The following is a 25,672-nucleotide window of genomic DNA, read 5'->3' as shown; positions in this document are numbered from 1 at the left end:
CCCAAGGATCTGGGGGGGTCCCCAAAGGCCCCCCAGAGGGGGTCCCAGGGGGTGTCCCAAGGATCTCGGGGGTCCCTGGGGGTCTGGGGGTGTTGTGGGGGGTCCCCAAGGTCCCAGGGGGTGTCCCCAAGGTCCCAAGGGGGTCTCCAATGGCCCAGGGGGGTCTCCAACGGATCTGGGGTCCCCAGGGGGATCCCCAAAGTCCCAGGGGGGTGTCCCAAGGATCTGGGGGTCCCTGGGGGTCTGGGGAGGTTCTGGGGGGTTCCAAGTGCCCAGGGGGGTCCCCAGGGATCTGGGTGGGGTCCCCAAGGTCCCGGGGGTGTCCCCAAGGTCCTGGGGGGTGTCCCAAGGGTCTCGGGGGTCCCCAAGGTCCCGGGGGTGTCCCGAAGGTCCCGGGGGTGTCCCAAGGATCTGGGGGGTCTCCAAAGCCCCAAGGGGGTCCCCAGGGATCTGGGTGGGGTCCCCAAGGTCCCAGGGGGTGTCCCAAGGATCCGGGGGTCCCCAAGGTCCCAGGGGGGTCCCCAGGGGTCTGGGTGGGGTCCCCAAGGTCCCGGGGGTGTCCCCAAGGTCCCAGGGGGGTCCCCAAGGATCCGGGGGTCCCCAAGGATCCGGGGGTCCCCGGGGTGCCCCCCACTCCCCCGGAGCCCCCCACTCACGGCTCGGCGCCCCCCAGGCGGCTCTCGAAGCTGATGTCAGTCTGGGTCCCGCTGTCCACCAGCCCCCCCCCGGCACAGCCCGGGGGTCCCGGGACCCCTCCCCACAATTCGGGGCCATTGGGGGGCGCCGCGACCCCCGAATTGGGGTGAGGGTGAGGGGGGGGCCGCCCCCGGGGGCTTCTCCTCAACACCTGCAGCACCAGGGGCTCCTTGGAGCCCCCCCGGGGACCCCCCCGCCGGGACCCCTCCTTCCCATTCACCTAAATGGGGAGGGGGGCGTGGTGTCAGGACCCCTCCCCAAATTCCCTTTATCCACCTCATTGTCCCCAAATCTTTCATTCCACCCCCCAAAATTACCCCCCAAAATTATTCAGGGCCCCCAAAATTATCTCAGGACACCCCAAATTTATCCCGGGACCCCAAATTTATCCCAGGACCCCTCCCCGAGTGGGGAGTGTCAGGACCCCTCCCCAAATTCCCTTTATCCACCGCATTGTCCCCAAATCTTTCACTCCCCCCTTAAAATTACCCCCCAAAATTATCCAGGACCCCCCAAAATTTACCCCGGGACCCCCAAAATTTATCCCGGGACCCCCAAATTTATCCTGAGACCCCTCCCCGAGGGGGGAGTGTCAAGACCCCTCCCCAAATTCCCTCTATCCACCTCATTGTCCCCAAACCTTTCATTCCACCCCCCAAAATTACCCCCAAAATAATCCAGGACCCCCCAGAATTATCTCAGGACCCCCAAAATTATCTCAGGACCCCCCAAATTTTACCCCTGGACCCCCAAATTTATCCCAGGACCCCTCCCCGAGGGGGGAGTGTCAGGACCCCTCCCCAAATTCCCTTTACCCACCTCATTGTCCCCAAATCTTTCATTCCACCCCCCAGAATTACCCCCAAAATTATCTCAGGACCCCCCAAAATTAATCCAGGACCCCCAAATTTATCCCAGGAACCCTCCTCGAGTGGGGAGTGTCAAGACCCCTCCCCAAATTCCCTGTGCCCACCCCCCTTATCCACCTCATTGTCCCCAAACCTTTCATTCCCCCCACTAAAATTACCCCCAAAATTAATCCAGGACCCCCCAAAATTTACCCCGGGACCCCTCCCCGAGGGGGGAGTGTCAAGACCCCTCCCCAAATTCCCTGTGCCCACCTCATTGTCCCCAAACCTTTCACTCCCCCCACTAAAATTACCCCCCAAAATTATCCAGGACCCCCAAAATTACCTCAGGACCCCCAAAATTTATCCCGGGACCCCCAAATTTATCCCCCAAAGGTTGAAGCCCCCCCAGAGCCTCCCCAAAGCCCCCCCTGAGACCCCCGCCCACCCCTGTCCATTGTCTGAGCTCTCCCGGAAGCGGCGGGCGCGGTTCCCATGGCAACCCCGGGGGTTTCCCCCCGCCCCCTCCCCAAATTCACCGCGACCCCTCCCCAAATTCATAACGACCCCCTCCTCAAATTCATAGCGACCCCCTCCTCAAATTCCCGGTGATCCCCCTCCCCAAAGAGGCTCTTTGAAGCCCCCAGACCCCTCCTCACCTGTCCCCACCCCTCCCCTTGTTTTACCTGGGCTGGATCTCAGAGACCCCTCCCCAAATCGTGTGTCCCCCCCCTTGAAGCCCCCAGACCCTTTTTTACCTGGTTTAGACCCCCCACAGACTCAGCGCCCCCTCCTCAAATTGTGTCTCTTTTAGCTGTTTCCCTCCCCCCATCGCTGGTACCTGCAGCCCCCAGACCCATTTTATTCCCCTTTCTCCATTCATTCCCCTCCGAGCCCCCAGACCCATTTTATTCTCCCCCTCCATTCATTCCCCTCCGAGCCCCCAGACCCATTTTATTCTCCCCCTCCATTCATTCCCCTCCGAGCCCCCAGACCCATTTCCCTCCTGCCCCTCCCATACCGGTACCTGCAGCCCCTGAGCCCCCAGACCCAATTCCTTTCATCCCTCTCTATTCATTCTCCTCAAAGCCCCCAGACCCATTTCCTTTTACAAATTCCCTCCCCGTTCATTCTCCCCCGAGCCCCCAGACCCATTTCCTTCCCCTCCCCATTATCCCCCTCCCCCAGCCCGGTACCTGCAGCCCCCTCCCCATATTTTCATTCTCTCCTCGCCCCTTCCTCATTTATCTCCCCTGGTCGCCCCCAGCCCCATTTTCTCTGCAGCCCCCTCGCCCCCAGCCCCATTTATCCCCATTCATTCCCCGCCCGGAGCCCCCTCCCCACATTTCCCACCCCCCAGAGCCCCCAGCCCCATTTCTCCCCATTCATTCGCCCTCTCCCCACAGAGCCCCCTCCCCATTTATCCCCAATCCCGGTCCCTGAAGCCCCCAGCCCCATTTCTATCTATTCATTCGCCCCCTCCCCATTTATCCCCATTGATTCTCCCGTTCACACCCCGGTCCTTGCAGCCCCCAGACCCATTTACCCCCATTCATTCGCCCCCTCCCCACATTTCCCACCCCAGAGCCCCCTCCCCATTTACCCCCATTCATTTCCCTCCCTCAAACCCCGGTCCTTGCAGCCCCCAGCCCCATTTCTATCCATTCATTCACCCCCTCCCCACAGAGCCCCCAGCCCCATTTACCGCTATTCATTCGCCCCCTCCCCACATTTCCCACCACAGAGAGCCCCCAGCCCCATTTACTCCCATTCATTCTCTGCCCAGAGCCCCCCTCCCCATTTATCCCCATTCATTCGCCCCCTCCCCACAGAGCCCCCTCCCCATTTATCCCCAATCCCGGTCCCTGCAGCCCCCAGCCCCATTTCTCCCCATTCATTCCTCTCCCCCAGCCCCATTTATTTATTCATTCGCCCCCTCCCCATTTATCCCCATTCATTCCCTCTCAGCCCGGTCCCTGCAGCCCCCAGCCCCATTTCTATCCATTCGCTCGCCCCCTCCCCATTTATCCCCATTCATTCACCCCCCTGCAGCCCCCAGCCCCATTTACCCCTATTCATTGGCCCCCTCCCCACATTCCCCTCCCTCGCCCCCAGCCCCATTTCTCCCCATTCATTCCTCTCCCCCAGCCCAGAGCCCCCTCCCCATTTATCCCCATTCATTTCCCGCCCCCCATTCTCCCCCAGCCCCATTGATCCCCATTGATTCTCCCGCTCACACCCCGGTCCCGGCAGCCCCCAGCCCCATTTCTCCCCATTCATTCGCGCCCCTCCCCACAGAGCCCCCAGCCCCATTTATCCCCATTGATCCCCATTGATTCCCTCCCTCACACCCCGGTCCCGGCAGCCCCCAGCCCCATTTCTCCCCATTCATTCCCCCATTCTCCCCCAGCCCCATTTCTCCCCATTAATCCCCCCCCAGCCCCTCTGGCCCCCTCCCCACACTCCCCCCGTTACCTGCAGCATCACCCGGTGCTGCTCCTCCGGTTTCTGCACCACGCACATGTTGCAGCCCATGGCGGGACCCCCCCACTCCCTCACCCCCCTCACCTTCCCCCGGGACCCCCCTGAGGCCCGGGGACCCCCCCCCAGGGCCCGAGGCCTCCTCAGCCTCGCCCCCCTCGCTCGGGGGGCCGCGCCCCCCCCCCGGCCCCCATGGCGGGCTCGGGGCCGGGGGCTCGGGGGCGGCTCCGGGCTCGGTTCCGCGGCCCGGGGGAGGGGGCGGCTCCCGGAGCCGGGCTGGGGTTTGTTTCCGGTTCTGCTTTTGGTTCTGGTTCCGGTTTTGGTTTCGGTTCCGGCGGGTTCGGGCCGGTCCGGCCGCGGCGGCGGCGGCCGTGAGGGGAGGGGGCGTGGCCGGCCGTGAGGGGAGGGGGCGTGGTCAGCCGTGAGGTGGGAAGAGGGCGTGGTCAGGGGCGTGGCCATACAGGGGTGTGGCCAATCAGACAGAGGAGGGGGCGTGGTCACAGTGAAGGGATGGGACACGATTGGACCGTGAGGGGGAGGGGGCGTGGTCAGGCCGTGGGGGGGAGGGGGCGTGGTCAGGGGGCGTAGCCACACAGGGGGTGTGGCCAATCAGAAAGAGGAGGGGGCGTGGCCAGGCCGCGAGGGGATGGGGTATGATTAGGTCGTGAGGGGGAGGGGGCGTGGCCAAGCAGTGAGGGGGGAGGGGGCGTGGTCAGGCCCTAATATGAGGGGGCGTGGTCAGTCCATTATATGAGGGGGCGTGGTCAGTCCATTATATGAGGGGGCGTGGTTATGAGGGGCGTGGCCAGGCCGTGAGGGGAGGGGGGCGTGGCCAGGCCGTGGGCGTGGTTAAGGGGTGTGGCCACACCGGGGTGTGGCTTATCAGAGAGAGGAAGGGGTGTGGCCTGGCCGTGAGGGAGAGGGGGCGTGGTCGGGCCATTATATTGAGGGGGCGTGGTTAGGCTGAGGCCGTGGCCACATCGTGAGGGGATGGGGCATGATTGGGCCGTGAGGGGAGGGGGCGTGGTCAGGCCGTAATGGGAGAGGAGGCGTGGCCAGGCCGTGGGGCGTGGTCGAGGCGTGGCCAATCCGAGCGAGGAGGGGGCGTGGCCACGTCGTGATGGGGAGGGGGCGTGGTCGGACCATCATATGGGGGCGTGGTTAGGCCGTGAGGGAGAGGGAGTGTGGCCAGGGGCGCGGTCAAACGGGGGTGTGGCCAATCAGAGAGGAGGGGCGTGGCCAGACAGTGGGGCGTGGTCATGGGGCGTGGTCACACCGGGATGTGGCGAATCAGAGAGAGGAGGGGGCGTGGCCAGGCCGTGAGGGGATGGGGCGTGATTGGGCCGTGAGGTGAGGGGGGGGCGCGGTCAGGCGGTGGGGCGCGGCCTGGGGGCGTGGCCACACTGGGCCGTGGCCAATCAGAGAGGAGGGGGCGTGGCCAGGCCGTGAGGGGAAAGGGGGCGTGGTCGTGCCGTAATGTGAAGGGGCGTGGTCACATCAGGGGGCGTGGTCATAATAATGAAGGTGATGGGGCGTGGTTACAACCGTGAAAGGGCGTGGTCAATGCAAATGAAGGCGGGCAGTGTGACAGTGGGCGTGGTCATGTTGGAAATCGGGGCGTGGTCTATGTGGGCGTGGTCACGGCCATGGCGTCCTTTTGGATAAGCCACGCCCACTCATCGAGGCCCCTCCCAAAGACCCCCAGACCGCAAAGCCGCCCCACGGACTCTGTAGGGCCCCCAGAGACCCCCATGGCCCCCATCCCCTATAGACCCCCTATAGACCCCCCAGACCCCCTGTAGACTCCCATAACCCCCTATAGACCCCCCTATGGACCCCCAAACCCCCTCAAAGACCCCCAAGACACCCTCAAAGACCCCCCCAGAGCCCTTGTAGACCCCTAAAGCCCCCCATAGCCCCCTAGAGACCCCCCATAGCCCCCCAAACCCCTTCAAAAACACCCCTAGACCCTCTATAGCCTCCCCCAGACCCTCTATAGACTCCCCAAACCCCCTCAAAGACCCCCCCAGACCCCCCTAAAGCCCCTTCAGACCCCCAATAGACCCCCCCAGACCCCCCATAACCTACTATAGACCCCCCATAGCCCCCCCAAACCCCCTCAAAGACCCCCCAGACCCCCATAACCCCCCCAGACACCCCCAGACCCCTCAATAACCCACCATAGACCCCCCCTATAGCCCCCCAAACCCCCTCAAAGACCCCCCAAACCCCCCTATAGACCCCCCAAATCCCCCTCCCCAAAAATCACCCCGAGCCTTTTCCCGGCAGTTCCTTCTTTTATTTTTTGGGGCTTTTTTTTTTCCCCTTATTTTTTTTCTTTTTTCTTTTTTTTTTTTGGGGGGGGAATCATTTTTTTGCCTTTTTTTTACTCCATAATTTTTTTTTTTGGGGGGGGGGGTCACACATGGGAGGAGGGGTCACACAAGGTGGGGGAGGGGCTTGGGGTTCGGCTGCCGTTATTTTTTTTTATTTTTGGGGCCCTTTGGACCCAAATTTTTCCCAAAAAAAGGAGATTTGGGGGGAATTTTGGGGAGGGGGCACCGCACACATTTTTTTAAATATTTTTTTGGGGGGAGGGGTCGCTACAAAGCTACGACACAGCGCGGGGAGGGGAGGGGGCGATTTTTGGGGTGGGGAGGGGATTTTTTGGGGGGTTCAGACCCCTCCACCCCCAGAAAATTTGGGGAGGGGGCGATTTGGGGAGTGGAGACCCCCCTGGATGGATTTTTTGGGGGGGTTTTGGGGGTCCTGGGGGGGGTTTTGGGGTCCTGGGGGGGGGGGTTGGGGGTCCTGGGGGGGTTTGGGGGTTCTCAGGGGGGGATTTGGGGGTCCAGGGGGGGTTTTGGGGTGCAGACCCCCCCCCAAATTCGGCTCGTGTGAGGTTGCCAAGGCCGCGCCGTGAGATGCATTCAGAAATTAAGGGGAGGGGGCGTGGTGGGACCCCCTCCCAAAAAAAAACAACAAAAACCCCACACCCCCAAATAATTTTTTTTTTTTTTGGGGAGGGGGTCCCAAAGGAGTGAAAGAGGAGGGGAAAAGGGTCTAAAATTTGGGGGGGAGGGGCAAAATCCCCCCCTATTGACCCGCCCCCTCCCCAATTTTGGTCTGCAGAGCCCCCCCCCAGTGTCAGGACCCCTCCCCAAATTCCAACCCCGGGGGGGGATTTTTTTTGGCTGAATCCAACAAAGTGGGGGGGGGGGTCCCCCACCCCTCCCCCCCCCCCCGCTGTGAGGTGGATTTTTGGGGTCCCCAAAAAACCCCCCCCAAAATTTGGGGAGGGGGGATTTAAGGGACCCTCCCCCCCATTTTGGCAGTAAAGGGGGTGAGGGGGGGGGGGTTTAAATGGGGGGGGGAGGTTTTGGGGGGTCCCAAACTTGGGGGGTCCCCAAGTTGGGGGGTCCCCAATGTTGGGGGGGGTTCCACTGTGACATTGGGGGTCCCACTGTGACATTGGGGGGGGTCCCACTGTGACATTGGGGGTCCCATTGTGACATTGGGGGGGGTCCCACTGTGACATTGGGGGGTCCCACTGTGACATTGGGGGTCCCATTGTGACATTGGGGGTCCCATTGTGACATTGGGGGGCCCACTGTGACATTGGGGGGTCCCACTGTGACATTGGGGGGGTCCCACTGTGACATTGGGGGGCCCATTGTGACATTGGGGGGGGTCCCACTGTGACATTGGGGGGTCCCCAGGGCTGGGGGGGGTCCCGCTGTGACATTGGGGGGGTCCCACTGTGACATTGGGGGTCCCATTGTGACATTGGGGGGGTCCATTGTGACATGGGGGGGGTCCCATTGTGACATTGGGGGTCCCATTGTGACATTGGGGGGGGTCCCATTGTGACATTGGGGGGCCCACTGTGACATTGGGGGTCCCCAGGGCTGGGGGGGGTCCCGCTGTGACATTGGGGGGGGTCCCATTGTGACATTGGGGGTCCCACTGTGACATTGGGGGTCCCATTGCTACATCAGGGGGTCCCCATGGTGACATCAGGGGTCACCAGACCCAGGGTGGCCCCACTGTGACATCAGGATGTCCCCATTGCCATGCAGACACCCCCGGTGCCACCCCCAGGCCACGCCCTCCCCTGGGGTGTCCCCAAGGGTGTCCTCCCAGTGTCCCCAAGGGCATCCCAAGGGTGTCCCCAAATGTGTCCCCAAGGGCATTCCAAGGGTGTCCCCTGGTGTCCCAAAGGGTGCTCCAAGGGTGTCCTCAAGGATGTCCCCAAGGGTGTCCCAAGAATGTCCTCAAGGGCATCCTAAGGGTGTCCCCAAGGGTGTCCCCACGTGTCCCCAAGGGTGTCCCAAATGTGTCCCCAAGGGCATTCCAAGGGTGTCCTCAAGGGTGTCCCCCAGTGTCCCCAAGAGTGTCCCCAAGGCTGTCCCCTGGTGTCCCCAAGGGAGTCCCAAGGATGTCCCCCCAGGTGTCCCCAAGGGCATCCTAAGGGGTCCCCAAGTGTCCCCCAGTGTCCTCAAGGGTGTCCCCAAGGGCTTCCCCATAGATCCCCCCCCAGTGTCCCCAAGGGCATCCCAAGGGTGTCCCCAAGGGTGTCGTCAAGGGTGTCCTCAAGGATGTCCCCCAGTGTCCCCAAGGGCGTCCCAAGGGTGACCCCCAGTGTCCCCAAGGGCGTCCCAAGGGTGACCCCCAGTGTCCCCAAGGGCGTCCCAAGGGTGACCCCCAGTGTCCCCAAGGGCGTCCCCAAGGGTGACCCCCAGTGTCCCCAAGGGCGTCCCAAGGGTGTCCTCAAGGATGTCCCTAAGGGCGTCCCTGGGGTGTCCCCCAGTGTCCCCAAGGGCATCCCAAGGCTGTCCCCAGGGGCATCCCCAGGGTGTCCCCAAGGCCGTCCCCAGGTCGTCCCCGGGTGCGGGCGGTCAGTCGAGGGGCGCGGCGGCCGAGGGGCTGGCGGGGCCGGAGGAGCCGGCGGCGGTGCCGCGGGTGCCGCTGTACTGCCCGATGAAGGAGCCGTCCTCGTTGAACTGGACGTCGGCGCTGCCGCCGTACCCGGCCAGGCTGTCGTCACTGCCCAGCGCCGCGCCCGCCGCGCCCAGCGAGCGCCCCGAGCTGCCCGAGGCCTTCTCCTCGCCGTCGCTGGGGACAGTGGGACACCAGTGTCACCAATGTCACCAGTGACACCAATGTCACCAGTGACACAGCTGACACCCAACCATTGACCCAACCAACACCGTCACCATTGCCCCGAGCTGCCCGAGGCCTTCTCCTCGCCGTCGCTGGGGACAGCAATGTCACCAGTGTCACCATCACCAGCGTCACCAGTGACATGGCCAACACCCAACCACTGACCCAACCAACACCGTCACCATTGCCCCGAGCTGCCCGAGGCCTTCTCCTCGCCGTCGCTGGGGACAGCAATGTCACCAATGTCACCAATGTCACCGGTGACACCAATGTCACCGGTGACACAGCTGACACCCAACCATTGACCCAACAAATCCCTAAACCAGCACTGAAACCAACCACTCAACCAATGACCAACCAATGACCAACCAATGACCAACCAACACCATCACCATCGCCCCGAGCTGCCCGAGGCCTTCTCCTCGCCGTCGCTGGGGACAGCAGGGACACCAGTGTCACCAGTGTCCCAACACCCAACCATTGACCCAACCAACACCGTCACCATTGCTCTGAGCTGCCCGAGGCCTTCTCCTCGCCGTCACTGGGGACACCAGTGTCACCAATGTCACCAGTGACACCAATGTCACCAGTGACACGGCCAACACCCAACCATTGACCCAACTAACACCGTCACCATCGCCCCGAGCTGCCCGAGGCCTTCTCCTCGCCGTCGCTGGGGACACCAATGTCACCAGTGTCTCAAATGACCCAACCAATGACCCAACCATTGACCCAACCAATGATCCAACCAATGATCCAACCAACACCCAACCATTGACCCAAACATTTACCCAACACCCAACCATTGACCCAACCAATGACCAACCACTGACCCAACCAATGACCCAACCATTGACCCAACCAATGATCATCCAACACCCAACCAATGACCAACCAACATCCAACCATTTACCCAACCAATGACCCAACTAATGACGCGAGTATTGACCAACCAACACCCAAGGAAAACCCAACCAATGACCAACCATTGACCCAACCAATGACCAACAACCAACCAAAGAATAATCAACACCCGACCAATGACCCAACCACTGACCAACCAACACCCATCCAATGATGCAACCAATGACCCAACTAATGATGCAAGTATTGACCAACCAACACCCAACCAGTGACCAACCATTGACCCAACCAACACCCAAGGAAAACCCAACCAATGACCAACCAACACTCAACCAGTGACCAATAACCCAATCAATGACCCAACTGATGACCCAACCAATGACAGAAGTATTGACCAACCAACACCCAAACAAAACCCAAACAATGACCAACCACTGACCATTGACCAACCAACGCCCAACCAATGACCCAACACCCAACCAATGACCCAACACCCAACCAATGACCAACCAATGACCAATGACCCAACACCCAACCAATGACCAACCAATGACCAATGACCCAACACCCAACCAATGACCAACCAATGACCCAACAACCAACCAATAACCAACCATTGACCAATGACCCAACATCCAACCAATGACCAACCATTGACCATTGACCAACACCCAACCAATGACCGACCAATGACCAACCAATGACCCAACACCCAACCAATGACCAACCAATGACCCAATCAATGACCCAACCAATGACCAACCAATGACCCAATCAATGACCAACCAATGACCAACCAATGACCCAACACCCATCCAATGACCAACCAATGACCCAATCAATGACCAACCAATGACCAACCAACACCCAACCCATGACCAACCAATGACCAACCATTGACCATTGACCAACCAACACCCAACCAATGACTGACCAATGACCCAATCAATGACCCAACCAACACCCAACCAATGACCGACCAATGACCAACCAACACCCAACCAATGACCAACCAATGACCCAATCAATGACCAATCAATGACCAACCAATGACCCAACACCCAACCAATGACCAACCAATGACCCAATCAATGACCAATCAATGACCAACCAATGACCCAACACCCAACCAATGACCCAACCAACACCCAACCCACACGGGGGGACACGAGGGGGCCCCAGGGTGGGTCTGGGGGGGACACAAATCCTGGGAGGGGCTGTTTGGTGAGGGGGGAGGGGAATGACATGGATGAGGACCCTCCCCCACCCCCCAATGACCCCCCAGTGCCCCCCCCAAGGGGATTGGGGACCCCCCCCCACCCATGGGTGCCATCCATGACCCCCCCCCCAGACCCCCCCTTACCTCTCCAGGGACCTGATTGCAATTAGCGGAGGGCGGTTAACGAGGAGGCGAGCGATTAATGAGAGAGGGGGCAATTAGCATTTGGCGAGGAGGGCGGTCAATTAATGGTTAATTAATGGTTAAATAATGGTTAATAATGGTTAACTAATGGTTAACTAATGGTTAAATAATGGTTAATTAATGGTTAACAATGGTTAAATAATGATTAATAATGGTTAATAATGGTTAATAATGGTTAAATAATGGTTAAATAATGGTTAATTAATGGTTAATGGTTAAATGATGGTTAATTAATGGTTAATAATGGTTAATAATGGTTAAATAATGGTTAATTAATGGTTAATAATGGTTAATAATGGTTAATAATGGTTAATAATGGTAAAATAATGGTTAATGGTTAAATAATGGTTAATTAATGGTTAATAATGGTTAAATAATGGTTAATTAGTGGTTAATTAATGGTTAATAATGGTTAATTAGTGGTTAATAATGGTTAATAATGGTTAAATAATGGTTAAATAATGGTTAATGGTTAAACAATGGTTAATTAATGGTTAATAATGGTTAATAATGGTTAATTAATGGTTAAATAATAGTTAAATAATGGTTAATTAATGGTTAATAATGGGGAGGGGCAGTCAATGAGGAGGTAATTAGTGATCTGCCCCCCCCACCAATAAAACCACGCCCACTCTGGGTCAGGCCACGCCCATTCACAACAAGCCACGCCCCATTTTGTGCAGACCACGCCCATTTTTAACCCTTTCCTCACCGGTACTCGCCGAAGGTCTCGTCCTTCATGGGCCGCGCCTCCGAGTCCACCTGGGTGTCCTCCTTGTCCTTCACTGGGGGGGCACCGCTGGGCTCAGGGGGGGCTGGGAGACCCCCGGGACCCCCCCCAAATCCCCCCCGGGACCTTGGGGACCCCCCACCCAATTCCCAGAAACGTCCCACCAGAAAATACGGAACCTCCCCTTGTTCCCATCATCCCCCTGTGTCATTGTGGCCCCCACTGAATTCCTCCTTCGGACTTGGGGACCCCTCCCCAAATTAAACACCCCCTCCTCAAGCCTTGGGGACCCCCCGGCCCCTCCTCAAATTTAGAGCCCCCTCCCAAATCCTTGGGGACCCCCCGGCCCCTCCCCAAATTAAAGATCCCTTCCCAAAGCTTTGGGGACCCCCCCGGCCCCTCCTCAAATTTGGAATCCCTTCCCAAATCCTTGGGGACCCCCTGACTCTTCCCCAAATTAAATCCTCCCTCCCCAATCCCTGGGGGACCTCCCCCTGACCCCTCCCCAAATTCAGAACCCCTCCCCAACCCTTGGGGACCCCTCCCCAAATTAAAACCCCCTCCCCAATCCCTGGGGACCCCCCAACCTTTCCCCAAATTAAAATCCCCTCCCCAATCCTTGGGGACCCCTCCCCAAATTCAAAACCCCCTCCCCAACCCTTGGGGACCCCTCCCCAAATCCAGAACCCCCTCCCCAAATAAAAAAAATCCTCCCCAACCCTTGAGGACCCCCCGACCCCTCCTCAAATTCAGAACCCCCTCCCCAATCCCTGGGGACCCCCCTGACCCTCCTCAAATTTAGAACCCCCTCTCAAATCCTTGAGGACTCCCCCGACCCCTCCCCAAATTTAGAACCCCCTCCCAATCCTTGGGGACCCCCTGACCCCTCCCCAAATTAAAAAAAACAAACTCTCAAGCCTTGGGGACCCCCCCGACCCCTCCTCAAATTCAGAATCCTCTCCCCAAACCCCCCCAAAACCACCGACCCCTCCCCAAATCCCCCTTCCCCCACCCTCAACCGCCCCCCTCACCCCAAAACCTCCAAGACCCTCCTCAAATTAAACACCCCCTCCCCAATCCTTGGGGACCTCCCCGACCCCTCCCCAAATTCAGAACCCCCTCCCCAATCCCTTGGGGACCCCTCCCCAAATTAAAACCCCCTCCCCAAATCCCCCTTCCCCCACCCTCAACAACCCCCTCCTCACCCCAAAACCTCCAAGACCCTCCTCAAATTAGACACCCCCTCCCCCAAAACCCCCCCAAAACCCCCCAAAACCCCCCAAACCCCCCAAACCCCCCAAAAACCCCCCCAAACCCCCCAAAAACCCCCCAAAACCCCCCAAACCCCCCCCAAAACCCCCATGTGGCACCTCCTGGCTCGAGGAGGAGGCAGATTTTTTTTTGTTGTTTTGGTTTGGTTTGGTTTGGTTTTTTTGGGGGGGTTTTGGGGATTTTTTGGGGTTTTTTTTGGTGTTGGGGGGGAGGGGTTGGGTGGGTTTTTTTGGGTGGTTTTTTGGGTTTTTTTGATGGGGTTTTTTTGGGGGGTTTTGGGTGGGTTTTTTGGGGTGTTTTTTGAGGTTTTTTTGGGTGGTTTTTTGTGGGTTTTTTGGGTGGGTTTTTTGGGTGGGTTTTTTTGGGTGTTTTTTTGAGGTTTTTTGTGGTTTTTGGGGGTGGTTTTTTTGGTTTTGTTTTTTTTTTGGGTTTTTGGGGGGGCTTTTTTTGGGGTTTTTTTGAGGGGTTTTTTTGGTGGTTTTTTTTGTTTGTTTGTTTTGTTTTGTTTTGGTTTGGTTTGGTTTGGTTTGGTTTGTTTGTTTGTTTGTTTTGGGGTTTTTTGGGGGGGGTTTTTTTGGGATTTTTTTGGGGGGAGGGTCCCGGGGGTCCCGGGGCGGTCCGGGGGGCTCTGGGCTCACCCGAATACTTGCCCCCCTTGCTGCGTTTGATGAAGCAGAGGATGAGGAGCAGCAGCAGCAGCAGCACCGCGGCGCTGACGAAGCCGATGAACCAACCCTCGGTGGCGAATCCGCCCGCGGGCCGCGCCAGCACTGACGGCAGGGGGAAAACAGCAATTTGGGGGGGTTTGGGGACATCCCGGGGGGGTTTGGGGACATCCCGGGGGGGTTTGGGGACATCCCGGGGGGGTTTGGGGACATCCCGGGGGGGTTTGGGGACATTCCCGGGGGGTTTGGGGACATTCCTGGGGGGTTTGGGGACATTCCTGGGGGGTTTGGGGACATTCCCGGGGGGTTTGGGGACATCCCTGGGGGGTTTGGGACATCCCTGGGGGTTTGGGGACATTCCCGGGGGGTTTGGGGACATTCCCAGGGGGTTTGGGGACATTCCCGGGGGGTTTGGGGACATTCCTGGGGGGTTTGGGGACATTCCCGGGGGGTTTGGGGACATTCCTGGGGGGTTTGGGGACATTCCCAGGGGGTTTGGGGACATTCCCGGGGGGTTTGGGGACATTCCTGGGGGGTTTGGGGACATTCCAGGGGGGTTTGGAGACATTCCTGGGGGGTTTGGGGACAGCCCAGGGGGGTTTGGGGACATTCCTGGGGGGTTTGGGGACATCCCAGGGGGGTTTGGGGACATTCTCAGGGGGGTTTGGGGACATTCCCGGGGGGGTTTGGGGACATTCCCAGGGGGTTTGGGGACATCCCTGGGGGGTTTGGGGATACCCCAGGGAGGGTTTGGGGACATTCCCGGGGGGGTTTGGGGACATCCCAGGGGGGTTTGGGGACATCCCCAGGAGGGTTGGGGACATTCTCAGGGGGGTTTGGGGATACCCCAGGGAGGGTTTGGGGACATTCCCAGGGGGTTTGGGGACATTCCCAGGGGGTTTGGGGACATTCCCGGGGGTTTGGGGACATTCCCAGGGGGTTTGGGGACATTCCTGGGGGGTTTGGGGACATTCTCAGGGGGTTTGGGGACATTCCTGGGGGGGTTTGGGGACATCCCGGGGGGTTTGGGGACATCCCGGGGGGTTTGGGGACATTCCTGGGGGGGTTGGGGACATTCCCGGGGGGTTTGGGGACATCCCGGGGGGGTTTGGGGACATCCCGGGGGGGTTTGGGGACAGCCCAGGGGGGGTTGGGGACACTCCTGGAGGGTTTGGGGACAGCCCAGAAGTGGTCAGGGCATCCCTGAGAGGTTTGGGGACATCCCCAGGAATTTTGGGGGATTTGGGGACATTTCTGGGGGGTTTGGGGAGTTTGGGGACATCCCATGGGGAGTTTGGGGACATTCCTAGGGGGGTTGGGGACAACCTGGGGGGTTTGGGGACATTCCCGGGGGGGTTTGGGGACACTCCTGGAGGGTTTGGGGACATTCCCGGGGGGTTTGGGGACATTCCTGGGGGGTTTGGGGACAGCCCAGGGGGGTTTGGGGACATTCCAGGGGGGTTTGGGGACATCCCTGGGGGGTTGGGGACATCCCCAGGAGGGTTGGGGACATTCTCAGGGGGGTTTGGGGATACCCCAGGGAGGGTTTGGGGACATTCCTGGGGGGTTTGGGGACATTCCAGGGGGGTTTGGGGACATCCCTGGGGGGTTTGGGGACATCCCTGGGGGGTCTGGGGACAGCCCAGGGGGGTTTGGGGACATTCCTGGGGGGTTTGGGGACATCCCTGGGGGGTCTGGGGACATCCCCAGGAGGGTTTGGGGACATTCCTGGGGGGTTTGGGGACATCCCTGGGGGGTTTGGGGACATTCCTGGGGGGTCTGGGGACATCCCAGAGGAGTTCAGGGCATCCCCAAAGAGTTTTGAGGTAAATTCGGGGTTTTTTGGGATAACTCCAGATGGTTTTTGAGATAAATCCGGGGGGTTTTCTGGGATAACTCGGGGGTTTTTTTAGGTAATTCTGGGATATTTTTAGGATAACTCGGGGGTATTTTTGGGGATAAATTTGGGGTATTTTTGGGGATAACTCCAGGATTTTTTTAGGATAACTCTGGGATTTTTTTGGGGATAAGTCTGGGATTTTTCTGGGATATTTTGGGACAACTCCGGAGTGTTTTCTGGGATAACTCCGGGATTTCTTTTGGATAAATCTGGGGTGGTTTTTTGGAGATAACTCCAGGATTTTTTTGGGTATAACTCCAGGATTTTTTGGTCTAACTCTGGGATATTTTTGGGACAACTCCAGCATTTTTTTGGGACAACTCTGGGGTATTTTTGGGATAACTCCAGGGTATTTTTGGGGATAACTCTGGGATTTTTGAGATAAATCCGGGCTGTTTTCTGGGATAACTCTGGGATTTTTTTAGGTAATTCTGGGATATTTTTGGGATAAATCCAGAGTGTTTTCTGGGGTAAATCCAGGAATTTTTTTGGGATAACTCCAGGATGTTTTTTTGGGATAAATCCAGGGTTCTTTGAGAAAACTCTGGGGGTTTTTTTGGGATAACTCCGGGTTTTCTTTAGGTAATTTTTTGGGATTTTTTGGGATAACTCGGGGGTATTTTTGGGGATAAATTCGGGGTATTTTTGGGACAACTCTGGGATTTTTTTGGGATAACTCCAGGGTATTTTTGGGATAACTCTGGGATTTTTTTGGGGACAACTCTGGGTATTTTTTAGGATAACTCTGGGATATTTTTGGGATAACTCCAGGATTTTTTTAGGATAACTCTGGGATATTTTTGGGATAACTCCAGGATTTTTTTAGGATAACTCTGGGATATTTTTGGGATAACTCCAGGATTTTTTTAGGATAACTCTGGGATATTTTTTGGGGATAAATCTGGGATTTTTCTGGGATTTTCTGGGATAACTCCGGGATTTTTTTGGGATAACTCCAGGATTTTTTTTGGGATAAATCCAGGGTTCTTTGAGAAAACTCTGGGGGGTTTTCTGGGATAACTCTGGGATTTTTTTAGGTAATTCTGGGATATTTTTGGGATAACTCGGGGGTGTTTCTGGGTATAACTCCAGGATTTTTTTGGGCTAAGTCTGGGATATTTTTGGGATAACTCTGGGATATTTTTGGATGTAACTCCAGGATTTTTTTGGGATAACTCCAGGGTATTTTTGGGATAACTCCAGGATTTTTTGGGGAATAACTCTGGGATTTTTCTGGGATTTTTTGGGACAACTCCAGGATTTTTTTGGGGAATAACTGTGAGATTTTTCTGGGATTTTTTGGGACAACACCAGGATTTTTTTGCTCTGGGATTTTTCTGGGATTTTTTTGGGAATAACTCTGGGATTTTTCTGGGATTTTTTTGGGACAACACCAGGATTTTTTTGGGAATAACTCCGGGATTTTTCTGGGATTTTTTTGGGAATAACTCTGGGATTTTTCTGGGATTTTTTTGGGAATAACTCCGGGATTTTTCTGGGATTTTTTTGGGACAACACCAGGATTTTTTTGCTCTGGGATTTTTCTGGGATTTTTTTGGGAATAACTCCGGGATTTTTCTGGGATTTTTTTGGGACAACTCCAGGATTTTTTGGCCTAACTCTGCGCTATTTTTGGGACCCTTTGGGGGTATTTTGGGGCTCACAGGTGCCGTTGGTGTGCACCTCGCTCTCCCAGAAGGCCACACGTTCCCCCGAGTGGTTCCTGCCCACGAACTGGACGCGGTAGGACGTTCCGGGCCGGAGGTCCCCGAGTCGGTACCGGCCCAGGGACGAGTTGGCCCGGCCCGAGGAACGCCAGGGCTCCTCAGCTGGGGGAAAAGGGGCTCGTGGGGGACCCAAAATCACCCCAGAATCATCCTAAAATCCCTCTAAAATTACCCTAAAAATCAACCCAAAATCAGCCTAAAATTAGCCCAAAATCAACCCAAAATCACCCTAAAATTAGCCCAAAATTAGCCCAAAATCATCCTAAAATCCCTCTAAAAATAATCCCAAAATCACCTAAAAATCCCCAAAAATTTCCCCAAAAATCCTCCCCGAAATCCCCCCAAAATTTCCCCGAAAAACCCTCTAAAATCCCTCTAAAAATCAACCCAAAATCAGGCCAAAATTTGCCCCAAATTTCCCAAAAATCTCCCCAAAAATCCCCCTAAAATTCCTCTGAAATCAACCCAAAATCACCCCAAAATCAACCTAAAATCAACCCAAAAATCATCCCAAAATCACCCCAAAAATCATCCTAAAATCCCCCTAAAATTACCCCAAAATCTGCTCTGAAATCCCCCAAAATCCTCCTAAAATTTTCCCCAAATCACCCCAAAAATCATCCCAAAATCACCCTAAAAATCATCCCAAAATCACCCTAAAATCCCCATGAAATTCCCTCTAAAATCACCCCAAAATCATCCTAAAATCCCTCTAAAAATCATCCCAAAATCACCCTAAAATCACCCCAAAAATCATCCCAAAATCCACCCAAAATCCCCCCAAAATCCACCCAAAAATCCACCCAAAAATGACCCCAAAATCCCCATGAAATTCCTTCTAAAATCACCCCAAAATCACCCCCAAAATTCCCCTAAAATAGCCCCCAAATCTCCCCAAAATTCCTCTAAAATCACCCCAAAACCCCCCGAAATTTCCCCAAAAGCCGTCTAAAATCACTCCAAAAATCACCCCAAAATCTCCACGAAATTCCCTCTAAAATTCCCCCCAAAATCTCCCTAAAATCCCCTAAATTTCCCCCCAAAATCCTCCAAAAAATCCCCCCCAAATCCCTCAAAAATCCCTCTAAAAATCCCCCCAAAAATCCCTCTAAAAATCCCCCCAAAAATCCCTCTAAAAATCCCACAAAAATTCCCCCAAAATCGCCTCAAAATTTCCCCCAAAATCTCCACGTAAATCCCTCTAAAATAACCCCAAAAATCATCCCAAATATCCCCCAAATTTCCCAAAAAATCCTCCCAAATATCCCCCACAATTTCCCCAAAAATCCCCCTAAAATGCCCCCCAAATTTTCCAAAATCCCCTCAAAATCTCCCCCCCAAAATTCCCTCAGATCAACCCAAAATTTCCCCAAAAATCCCCCTGGATTTCCCCAAAAATGCCCGCAAAATCCCCGCCAAAATCTGCTCTGAAATCCCCTAAAATCCCTCTAAAATCACCCCAAAATTTCCTCAAAATCACCTCAAATCCTCCGAAGTCCCCCCCAAACCCCCCTAAAATCCCAGTCCCTCCCAGTCCCTTCCCAGTCCCCTCCCAGTGTCCCCAAATCCCCTCCCAGTCCATCCCAGTCCTTCCCAGTCCCCCCCAATCCCCTCCCAGTCCCTCCCAGTCCCTTCCCAGTCCCTCCCAGTCCATCCCACTTCCCTCCCAATCCCCTCCATTCCCCCCCAGTTTCCCTCCCAATTCCCTCCCAGTCCTTCCCAGTCCATCCCAGTGCCCCCAAACCCCTCCCAATCCCCTCCCAGTGCCCCCCAGTGCCCTCCCAGTTCCCTCCCATTCCCCCCCATTCCCCCAATCTCCTTCCAGTCCCCCCCATTCCTCTCTCAGTCCCTCCAATCCCCTCAAATCCCCTCCCAGTCCATCCCAGTCCCTCTCAACCCCTCCCAGTCCCCCCCAAATCCCTCCCAGTCCCTCCCAATGTTCTCAATTCCCCTCCCAGTCCCTCCCAGTCCCCTCCCAGTCCCTCCCAGTGTTCCCAATCCCCTCCCAGTCTCTCCCAGTCCCTCCCAGTCCCTTACTGGTTTTGCTCATGTACTCGACCTCGAACTCGCTGTTGGCCTGGGGCTGGGCCAGGGTCCCCCAGTGCCCCTCAGTCCCCTCCCAGTCCATCCCAGTTCCCCCCAATTCCCCTCCCAGTCCATCCCAGTCCCCCCCAAATCCCTCCCAGTCCCTCCAATCCCCTCAAATCCTCTCCCAGTCTCTCCCAGTTCTTCCCAGTCCCCTCCCAATCCCTCCCAGTGTCCCCAAATCCCCCCCATTTCCCCTCCCAGTCCATCCCAGTGTTCCAAATTCCTCTCCCAGTTCCATCCCAGTCCATCCCAGTCCATCCCAGTCCCTTCCAGTCCATTCCAGTCCCTCCAAATCCCTTCCCAGTCCCTCCCAGTCCTTCCCAGTCCTTCCCAGTCCATCCCAGTCTCCTCTAATCCCCTCCCAGTCCATCCCAGTGACCCTCAGTCCATCCCAGTCCCTCTCAACCCCTCCCAATCCCCTCCCAATCTCTCCCAGTGTTCCCAGTCCATCCCAGTCCCCTCCCAGTCCCTCCCAGTGTTCCCAATCCCCTCCCAGTCCCCTCCCAGTCCATCCCAGTCCCTTACTGGTTTTGCTCATGTACTCGACCTCGAACTCGATGTTGGCCTGGGGCTGGGCCAGGGTCCAGCGCAGTTCAGTGAAATCCTCGCCCACCTCCCCAAATCCCACCGTGCCCAGCACCGGCAGCACTGGGGGGGACAGGGGGGTCACCCCAAAAAAAACCCCCAAATTCCCCCCAAAACCTCCAGGGGTCACCCCAAATTCCCCCCCAAATTCCCCCCAAAACCTCCAAGGGTCACCCCAAAAAAATCCCAATTTTTTGACCTCCCCCCTTCTATTTTCCGGATCATTTTTTTGGGGACCCCCTTCAATTTTCAGGCTCATTTTTGGGCCTCTCCCCCCCAACTTTCGGGCTCATTTTCAGGCTCATTTTTTGACCTCCCCCTCTCTATTTTCCCCCCATTTTTCGAGCTTCCCTCCCCAATTTTCAGGATTTTTTTTTTTGAGATCTTCCCTTAATTTTCAGGATCATTTTTTTTGAGTTCTTCCCTTCATTTTCAGGATAATTTTTTGAGATCTTCCCTTCATTTTCGGGATCATTTTTTGTCTCTTCCCCCCAATTTTTCCCCCCATTTTTCGGGCTCCCCCCCTGTATTTTCCCCCCATTTTTGGCACCCACCGGGCTCCGGGGCGAGGCTGACGAGCCTCTCCAGGGCCGGGCCGAGCCCCCTGCGGGTGCCCGCGCGGAGCTCCAGGCGGTACCGGCCCCGCTCCTCCAGCCCCGCCAGGGTCGCGTTCAGGGCCCCGGGGGGGAAGAGCAGCTTCCCCGGGGAACCGCTCCCGGATGGGGTTTCTGTGGGGAAAATAAGATAAAGGGGAATTAACTATTTCTGCAGGAAAACAAACAAACAAACAAACAAACAACAAAAAAAAACCCCAACCAGTCCCAAATAAACCTAAAAAATTCCCCAAAACAACCCCAAATAAACCCCAAAACACTCCCAGTGCTCACCCAGTCTGTGCTGGAGCCCTCCCAGTGCCCTCCCAGTGCCCCAGTGCCCTCCCAGTCCCTCCCAGTCCCTCCCAGTCCCTCCCAGTCTCACCCAGTCTGTACTGGAGCTGGAATTCTGTCAGGACCCCGTTGGGGTGACGCGGCCGCCGCCACTCCAGGCCCAGGGTGGTGTCCCCGAGACGCTCCACACGCAGCTCCTCGGGGGGCCCGGGCACTGCGAATGTGCCCGAAATATCACCAGAATCCATCCCAAAATATCCCCAAAATATCATCAAAATATCACCAGAATCCATCCCAAAATATCCCCAAAATCGATCCCAAAATACATCCCAAAATATCACCAAAACCCATCCCAAAATATCACCAAAATATCATCAAAATAATCCCAAAATATCACCAAAATCCATCCCAAAATATCACCAAAATAACCCCAAAATCCAACCCAAATCCTCCCCAAAATACCCCCAAAATCCCACCCAAAATACCCCCAAATAACCCCAAAATCCATCTCAAAATATCCCCAAAATAACCCCAAAATCCCACCCAAATCCTCCCCAAAATCCCACCCAAATCCATCCCAAAATATCCCCAAAATCTCACCCAAATTCCATCCAAAATAACCCAAATATCCCACCCAAATCCTCCCCAAAATCCTCCCCAAAATAACCCCAAAATCCCACCCAAATTCATCCCAAAATACCCCCAAACTCTCACCCAAATCCTCCCCAAATCCATCTCAAAATAACCCCAAAATCTGACCCAAATCTCACCCAAAATATCCCCAAAATAACCCCAAAATCCCACTCAAATCTCACCCGAAACAGCCCCAAAATCCCACCCAAATATCCCCAAAATACCCCCAAAATCCATCCCAAAATATCCCCAAAATCCCACCAAAATCCACCCCAAAATCTCACCAAAATCTCACCCAAATCCCATCAAAATCCTCCCCAAAATACCCCCAAAATCCAAGCCAAATCCCATCCAAAATATCTCCAAAATTCCACCCAAATCCTCCCCAAAATAACCCCAAAATATCACCCAAATCCATCCCAAAATATCCCCAAAATCCACCCAAATCCATCCCTGACTTTCCTTTCTGGGGTCCCGAATTCAGTTTTTGGGTCTGGGGGGTATTTCAAGGTCCAGATTTCCCTTTTTGGGCTCCCAATTTCCCTTTTTTGGGGTCCCTATTTCTCTTTTTGGGGCCCCAAATTAATTTCAGGGTTCCTATTTCATTTTTGGGCTCCCAATTTCCCTTTTTGGGACCCAAATTTCCCTTTCTTGGGTCCCAATTTCCCTTTTCGGGCTCCCAATTTCCCTTTTTTGGGGTCAGGGAATATTTCAAGGTCCCGATTTCCCTTTCTGGGGTCCCAAATTCAGTTTTTGGGGTCTGGGGGGTATTTCAAGGTCCAAATTTCCCTTTTTGGGCTCCCAATTTCCCTTTTTTGGGGTCCCAAATCCACTTTTTGAGCTCCCGTTTTCCTTTTAGGGGTCCCTATGTCGTTTTTGGGCTCCCAATTTCCCTTTCTTGGGTCCCAATTTCACTTTTTAGGGCCCTGAATTCACTTTTTAGGGTCCCTATTTCATTTTTGGACTCTGATTTCCCTTTTCAGGCTCCCTGTTTCTCTTTTTGGGGTCCCAATTTCCCTTTTCAGGCTCCCAATTTAATTTTCGGGGTTCCTATTTCATTTTCAGGGTCCCTATTTCATTTTGGGGCCCAAATTTCCCTTTCTTGGGTCCCAATTTCAGTTTTTTAGGGCCCTGAATTCACTTTTTGAGGTCCCTATTTCAGTTTGAGGTCCCAATTTCCCTTTTCAGGGTCCCAACTTCCCTTTCTTGGGTCCCAATTTCATTTTGGGGTCCCAATTTCCCTCTCTTGGCTCCCAATTTCCCCTTTTCAGGCTCCCAATTTCCCTTTCTTAGGTCCCAATTTCACTTTTTAGGACCCCAAATTCACTTTTTAGGCCCCCAATTCCCCTTTCCACACCCCAAACCCCCTTTTTTCCCCGATTTTCTCACCTCCCTCGGGGGTGTCGAAGCCGATCTCGGCACTGGGGGGTCCTTCCCCCCTCCCATTAAACACCAGCACCTGCAGCCTGTACCTGCTCCAGGGGTGGAGACCCCCCAAAACAGCCCCCCCGGCCTGGCCCAGCACCGTCAGCACCCCGGGGCTCCCGGGGGGGGTCCCAAGGGTGCCCCTGGGGGTCCCAGGGGGGGGAGGCAGCGCCTGGCGCCGGGAGCGCTCCCCCACCCAGCCCAGGCGCCAGTAGAGCACCTGGGGAGGGAAAAAAAATAACACAAAATAACCCAAAATCGACCCAAAAATACCCCAAATTGTTCCCCAAAAGTGCCTTGAAATTTCTGCCCAAATTTCTCCCAAAAATAACCCAAATTCATCCCAAATTGTTCCCCAAAAGTGCCTTGAAATTCCCACCCAAAGCTCCCAAAATTTTCTCCCAAAAAATACTCCAAATTGTTCCCCAAAAGTGCCTTGAAATTCCCACCCAAAACCCCCCAAATTTCTCCTGGGTGGGTGTCAGGACCCCCCAAAAATAACCCAAATTATCCCCGACCCAGCCCTGGCGCCAGTGGAGCACCTGGGGAGGGAGAGATGGGGTTAAAAATAACACAAAATTGACCCAAATTCATCCCAAATTGTTCCCTAAAATTCCCACCCAAAGCCTCCCAAATTTCTCCCAAAAATAACCCAAATTCACCCCAAAATTCCCCCCAAAAGACCCAAAAATTTCTCTTGGGGGAGGCGTCAGGACCCCCAAAAATTGTCCCAAAAAATATCCCAAATTCTCCCCAAAACTGCATTAAAATTCCTGCCCAAAGCTCCAAAATTTATCCAAAAAATGCCCCAAATTGTTCCCCAAAAGTGCCTTGAAATTCCCACCCAAACCCCCCCAAATTTCTCCCAAAAATACCCCAAATTGTCCCCAAAACTGCCCCAAATTGTTCCCCAAAAGGTCCCATAAAATTCCTGCCCAAAGCCCCCAAATTTCTACCAAAAGTGCCCCAAATTGTTCCCCAAAAGTCCCATAAAATTCACCCCCAAAGGCCCCTCCTGGAGGGGGAGAAATGGGGTCTGGACACCCCAAAAATAACCCAAAATTCATCCCAAATTGTTCCCCAAAATTCCCCTAAATTTCCCCAAAAAGACCCAAAATTTTCTCTTGGGGGAGGCAGCAAGACCCCCCCCAAAATATCCCAAATTCTGCCCCAAAATTCCCTTAAAATTCCCCCACAAAATTCCCAAATTTCCCCTGGGTTGGGGTATCAGGACCCTCCCCCCCAAAAAATACCCCAAATTGTTCCCCCCACCCACATTCCCAGGAAAAAAAAAAAAAAAAAGGGATTTTGGGGATTCCCGGCAGAATTTTGGGAATTCCTGGTTGGAATTTTGGGAATCCTGGTTGGAATTTTGGGAATCCTGGTGTGAATTTCATGAATCCCAGTTGGAATTTTTGGAAATCTGGGTTGGAATTTCAGAAATCCCCTCTGGAATTTTGAGAATCCCAGTTGGGAATTCCAGGAATCTCCTCTAGAATTTCGGGAATTCCCACTGGGATTTCAGGGTTTCCCGTTGGAATTTTGGGAATCCCAGTTGGAATTTCAGAAATCCTGGTTGGAACTTTGGGTATCTTGGTGGGAATTTCGATAATTCCCTCTGGAATTTTGGGAATCCTGGTCAGAATTTTGGGAATCCTGGTCTGAATTTCGGGAATCTTTTCTAGAATTTTGGGAATCCTGGTGTGAATTCCAGGAATCCTGGTCTAAATTTTGGGAATCTTGGTTGGAATTTTGGGAATCCCAGTCGGAATTTTGGGAATCTGGGTTGGAATTTTGGGACTCCTGGTCTGAATTTTGGGAAACCTTTCTAGAATCTTGGGAATCCTGGTCTGAATTTTGGGAATCCCTGTGGAATTTTGGGAATCCTGGTTGGAATTTCATTAATTCCCTTTGGAATTTCGTGACTCCTGGTCTGAATTTTGGGAATCCTGGTCTGAATTTTGGGAATCTTGGTTGGAATTTCCAGAATCCCTGTTGGAATTTTGGGAATCCTGGTCTGAATTTCGGGAATCCCTTCTAGAATTTTGGGAATCCTGGTTGGAATTTCATTAATTCCCTTTGGAATTTTGGGAATCCCGGTCTGAATTTTGGGAATCCTGGTCGGAATTTTGGGAATCTCCTCCAGATTTTGAGGAATCCCTGCTGGAATTTTGGGAATCCCTTCTAGAATTTCAGGAATCCCTGTCAGAATTTCAGGAATCCCAATTTGAATTTCGGAAATCCCGGTCTGAATTTTGGGAATCCCAGTTGGAATTTCCAGAATC

At 54.9% G+C, this 25,672-nt stretch overlaps 2 protein-coding genes across 2 annotated transcripts in view; both read right to left on the bottom strand.

The window, feature by feature from the left end:
- The window catches only part of PDZD4 (PDZ domain containing 4), a 14,537-nt gene extending 10,421 nt beyond the window's left edge, over positions 1–4,116 (bottom strand). Inside the window, exons 1-2 of the mRNA XM_083881310.1 lie at positions 4,020–4,116; positions 657–916 (exon numbers count right to left, since the gene is read on the bottom strand). Coding sequence (XP_083737436.1) covers positions 657–916; positions 4,020–4,079 — 320 coding nt within the window. The 5' untranslated portion in view covers positions 4,080–4,116. The remainder of the gene's footprint in view (positions 1–656; positions 917–4,019) is intronic.
- Positions 4,117–8,923: 4,807 nt separating this feature from the next.
- L1CAM (L1 cell adhesion molecule) overlaps positions 8,924–25,672 on the bottom strand; it is a gene marked incomplete at both ends in the record, with an annotated part of 58,390 nt that continues 41,641 nt past the window's right edge. The window contains 8 exons of the mRNA XM_083881438.1: positions 8,924–9,140; positions 12,188–12,260; positions 14,116–14,247; positions 17,707–17,871; positions 20,383–20,505; positions 20,997–21,170; positions 21,421–21,543; positions 23,352–23,607. Of these exons, the coding sequence (XP_083737564.1) occupies positions 8,924–9,140; positions 12,188–12,260; positions 14,116–14,247; positions 17,707–17,871; positions 20,383–20,505; positions 20,997–21,170; positions 21,421–21,543; positions 23,352–23,607 (1,263 nt within the window). The remainder of the gene's footprint in view (positions 9,141–12,187; positions 12,261–14,115; positions 14,248–17,706; positions 17,872–20,382; positions 20,506–20,996; positions 21,171–21,420; positions 21,544–23,351; positions 23,608–25,672) is intronic.

Source organism: Zosterops lateralis (genome assembly GCF_965231275.1).
Source record: "Zosterops lateralis genome assembly, chromosome: 33".
Taxonomy (NCBI): domain Eukaryota; kingdom Metazoa; phylum Chordata; class Aves; order Passeriformes; family Zosteropidae; genus Zosterops; species Zosterops lateralis.
The sequence above is the reverse complement of the archived record's forward strand: the minus strand, read 5'-3'. Positions and strand labels throughout refer to the sequence as shown.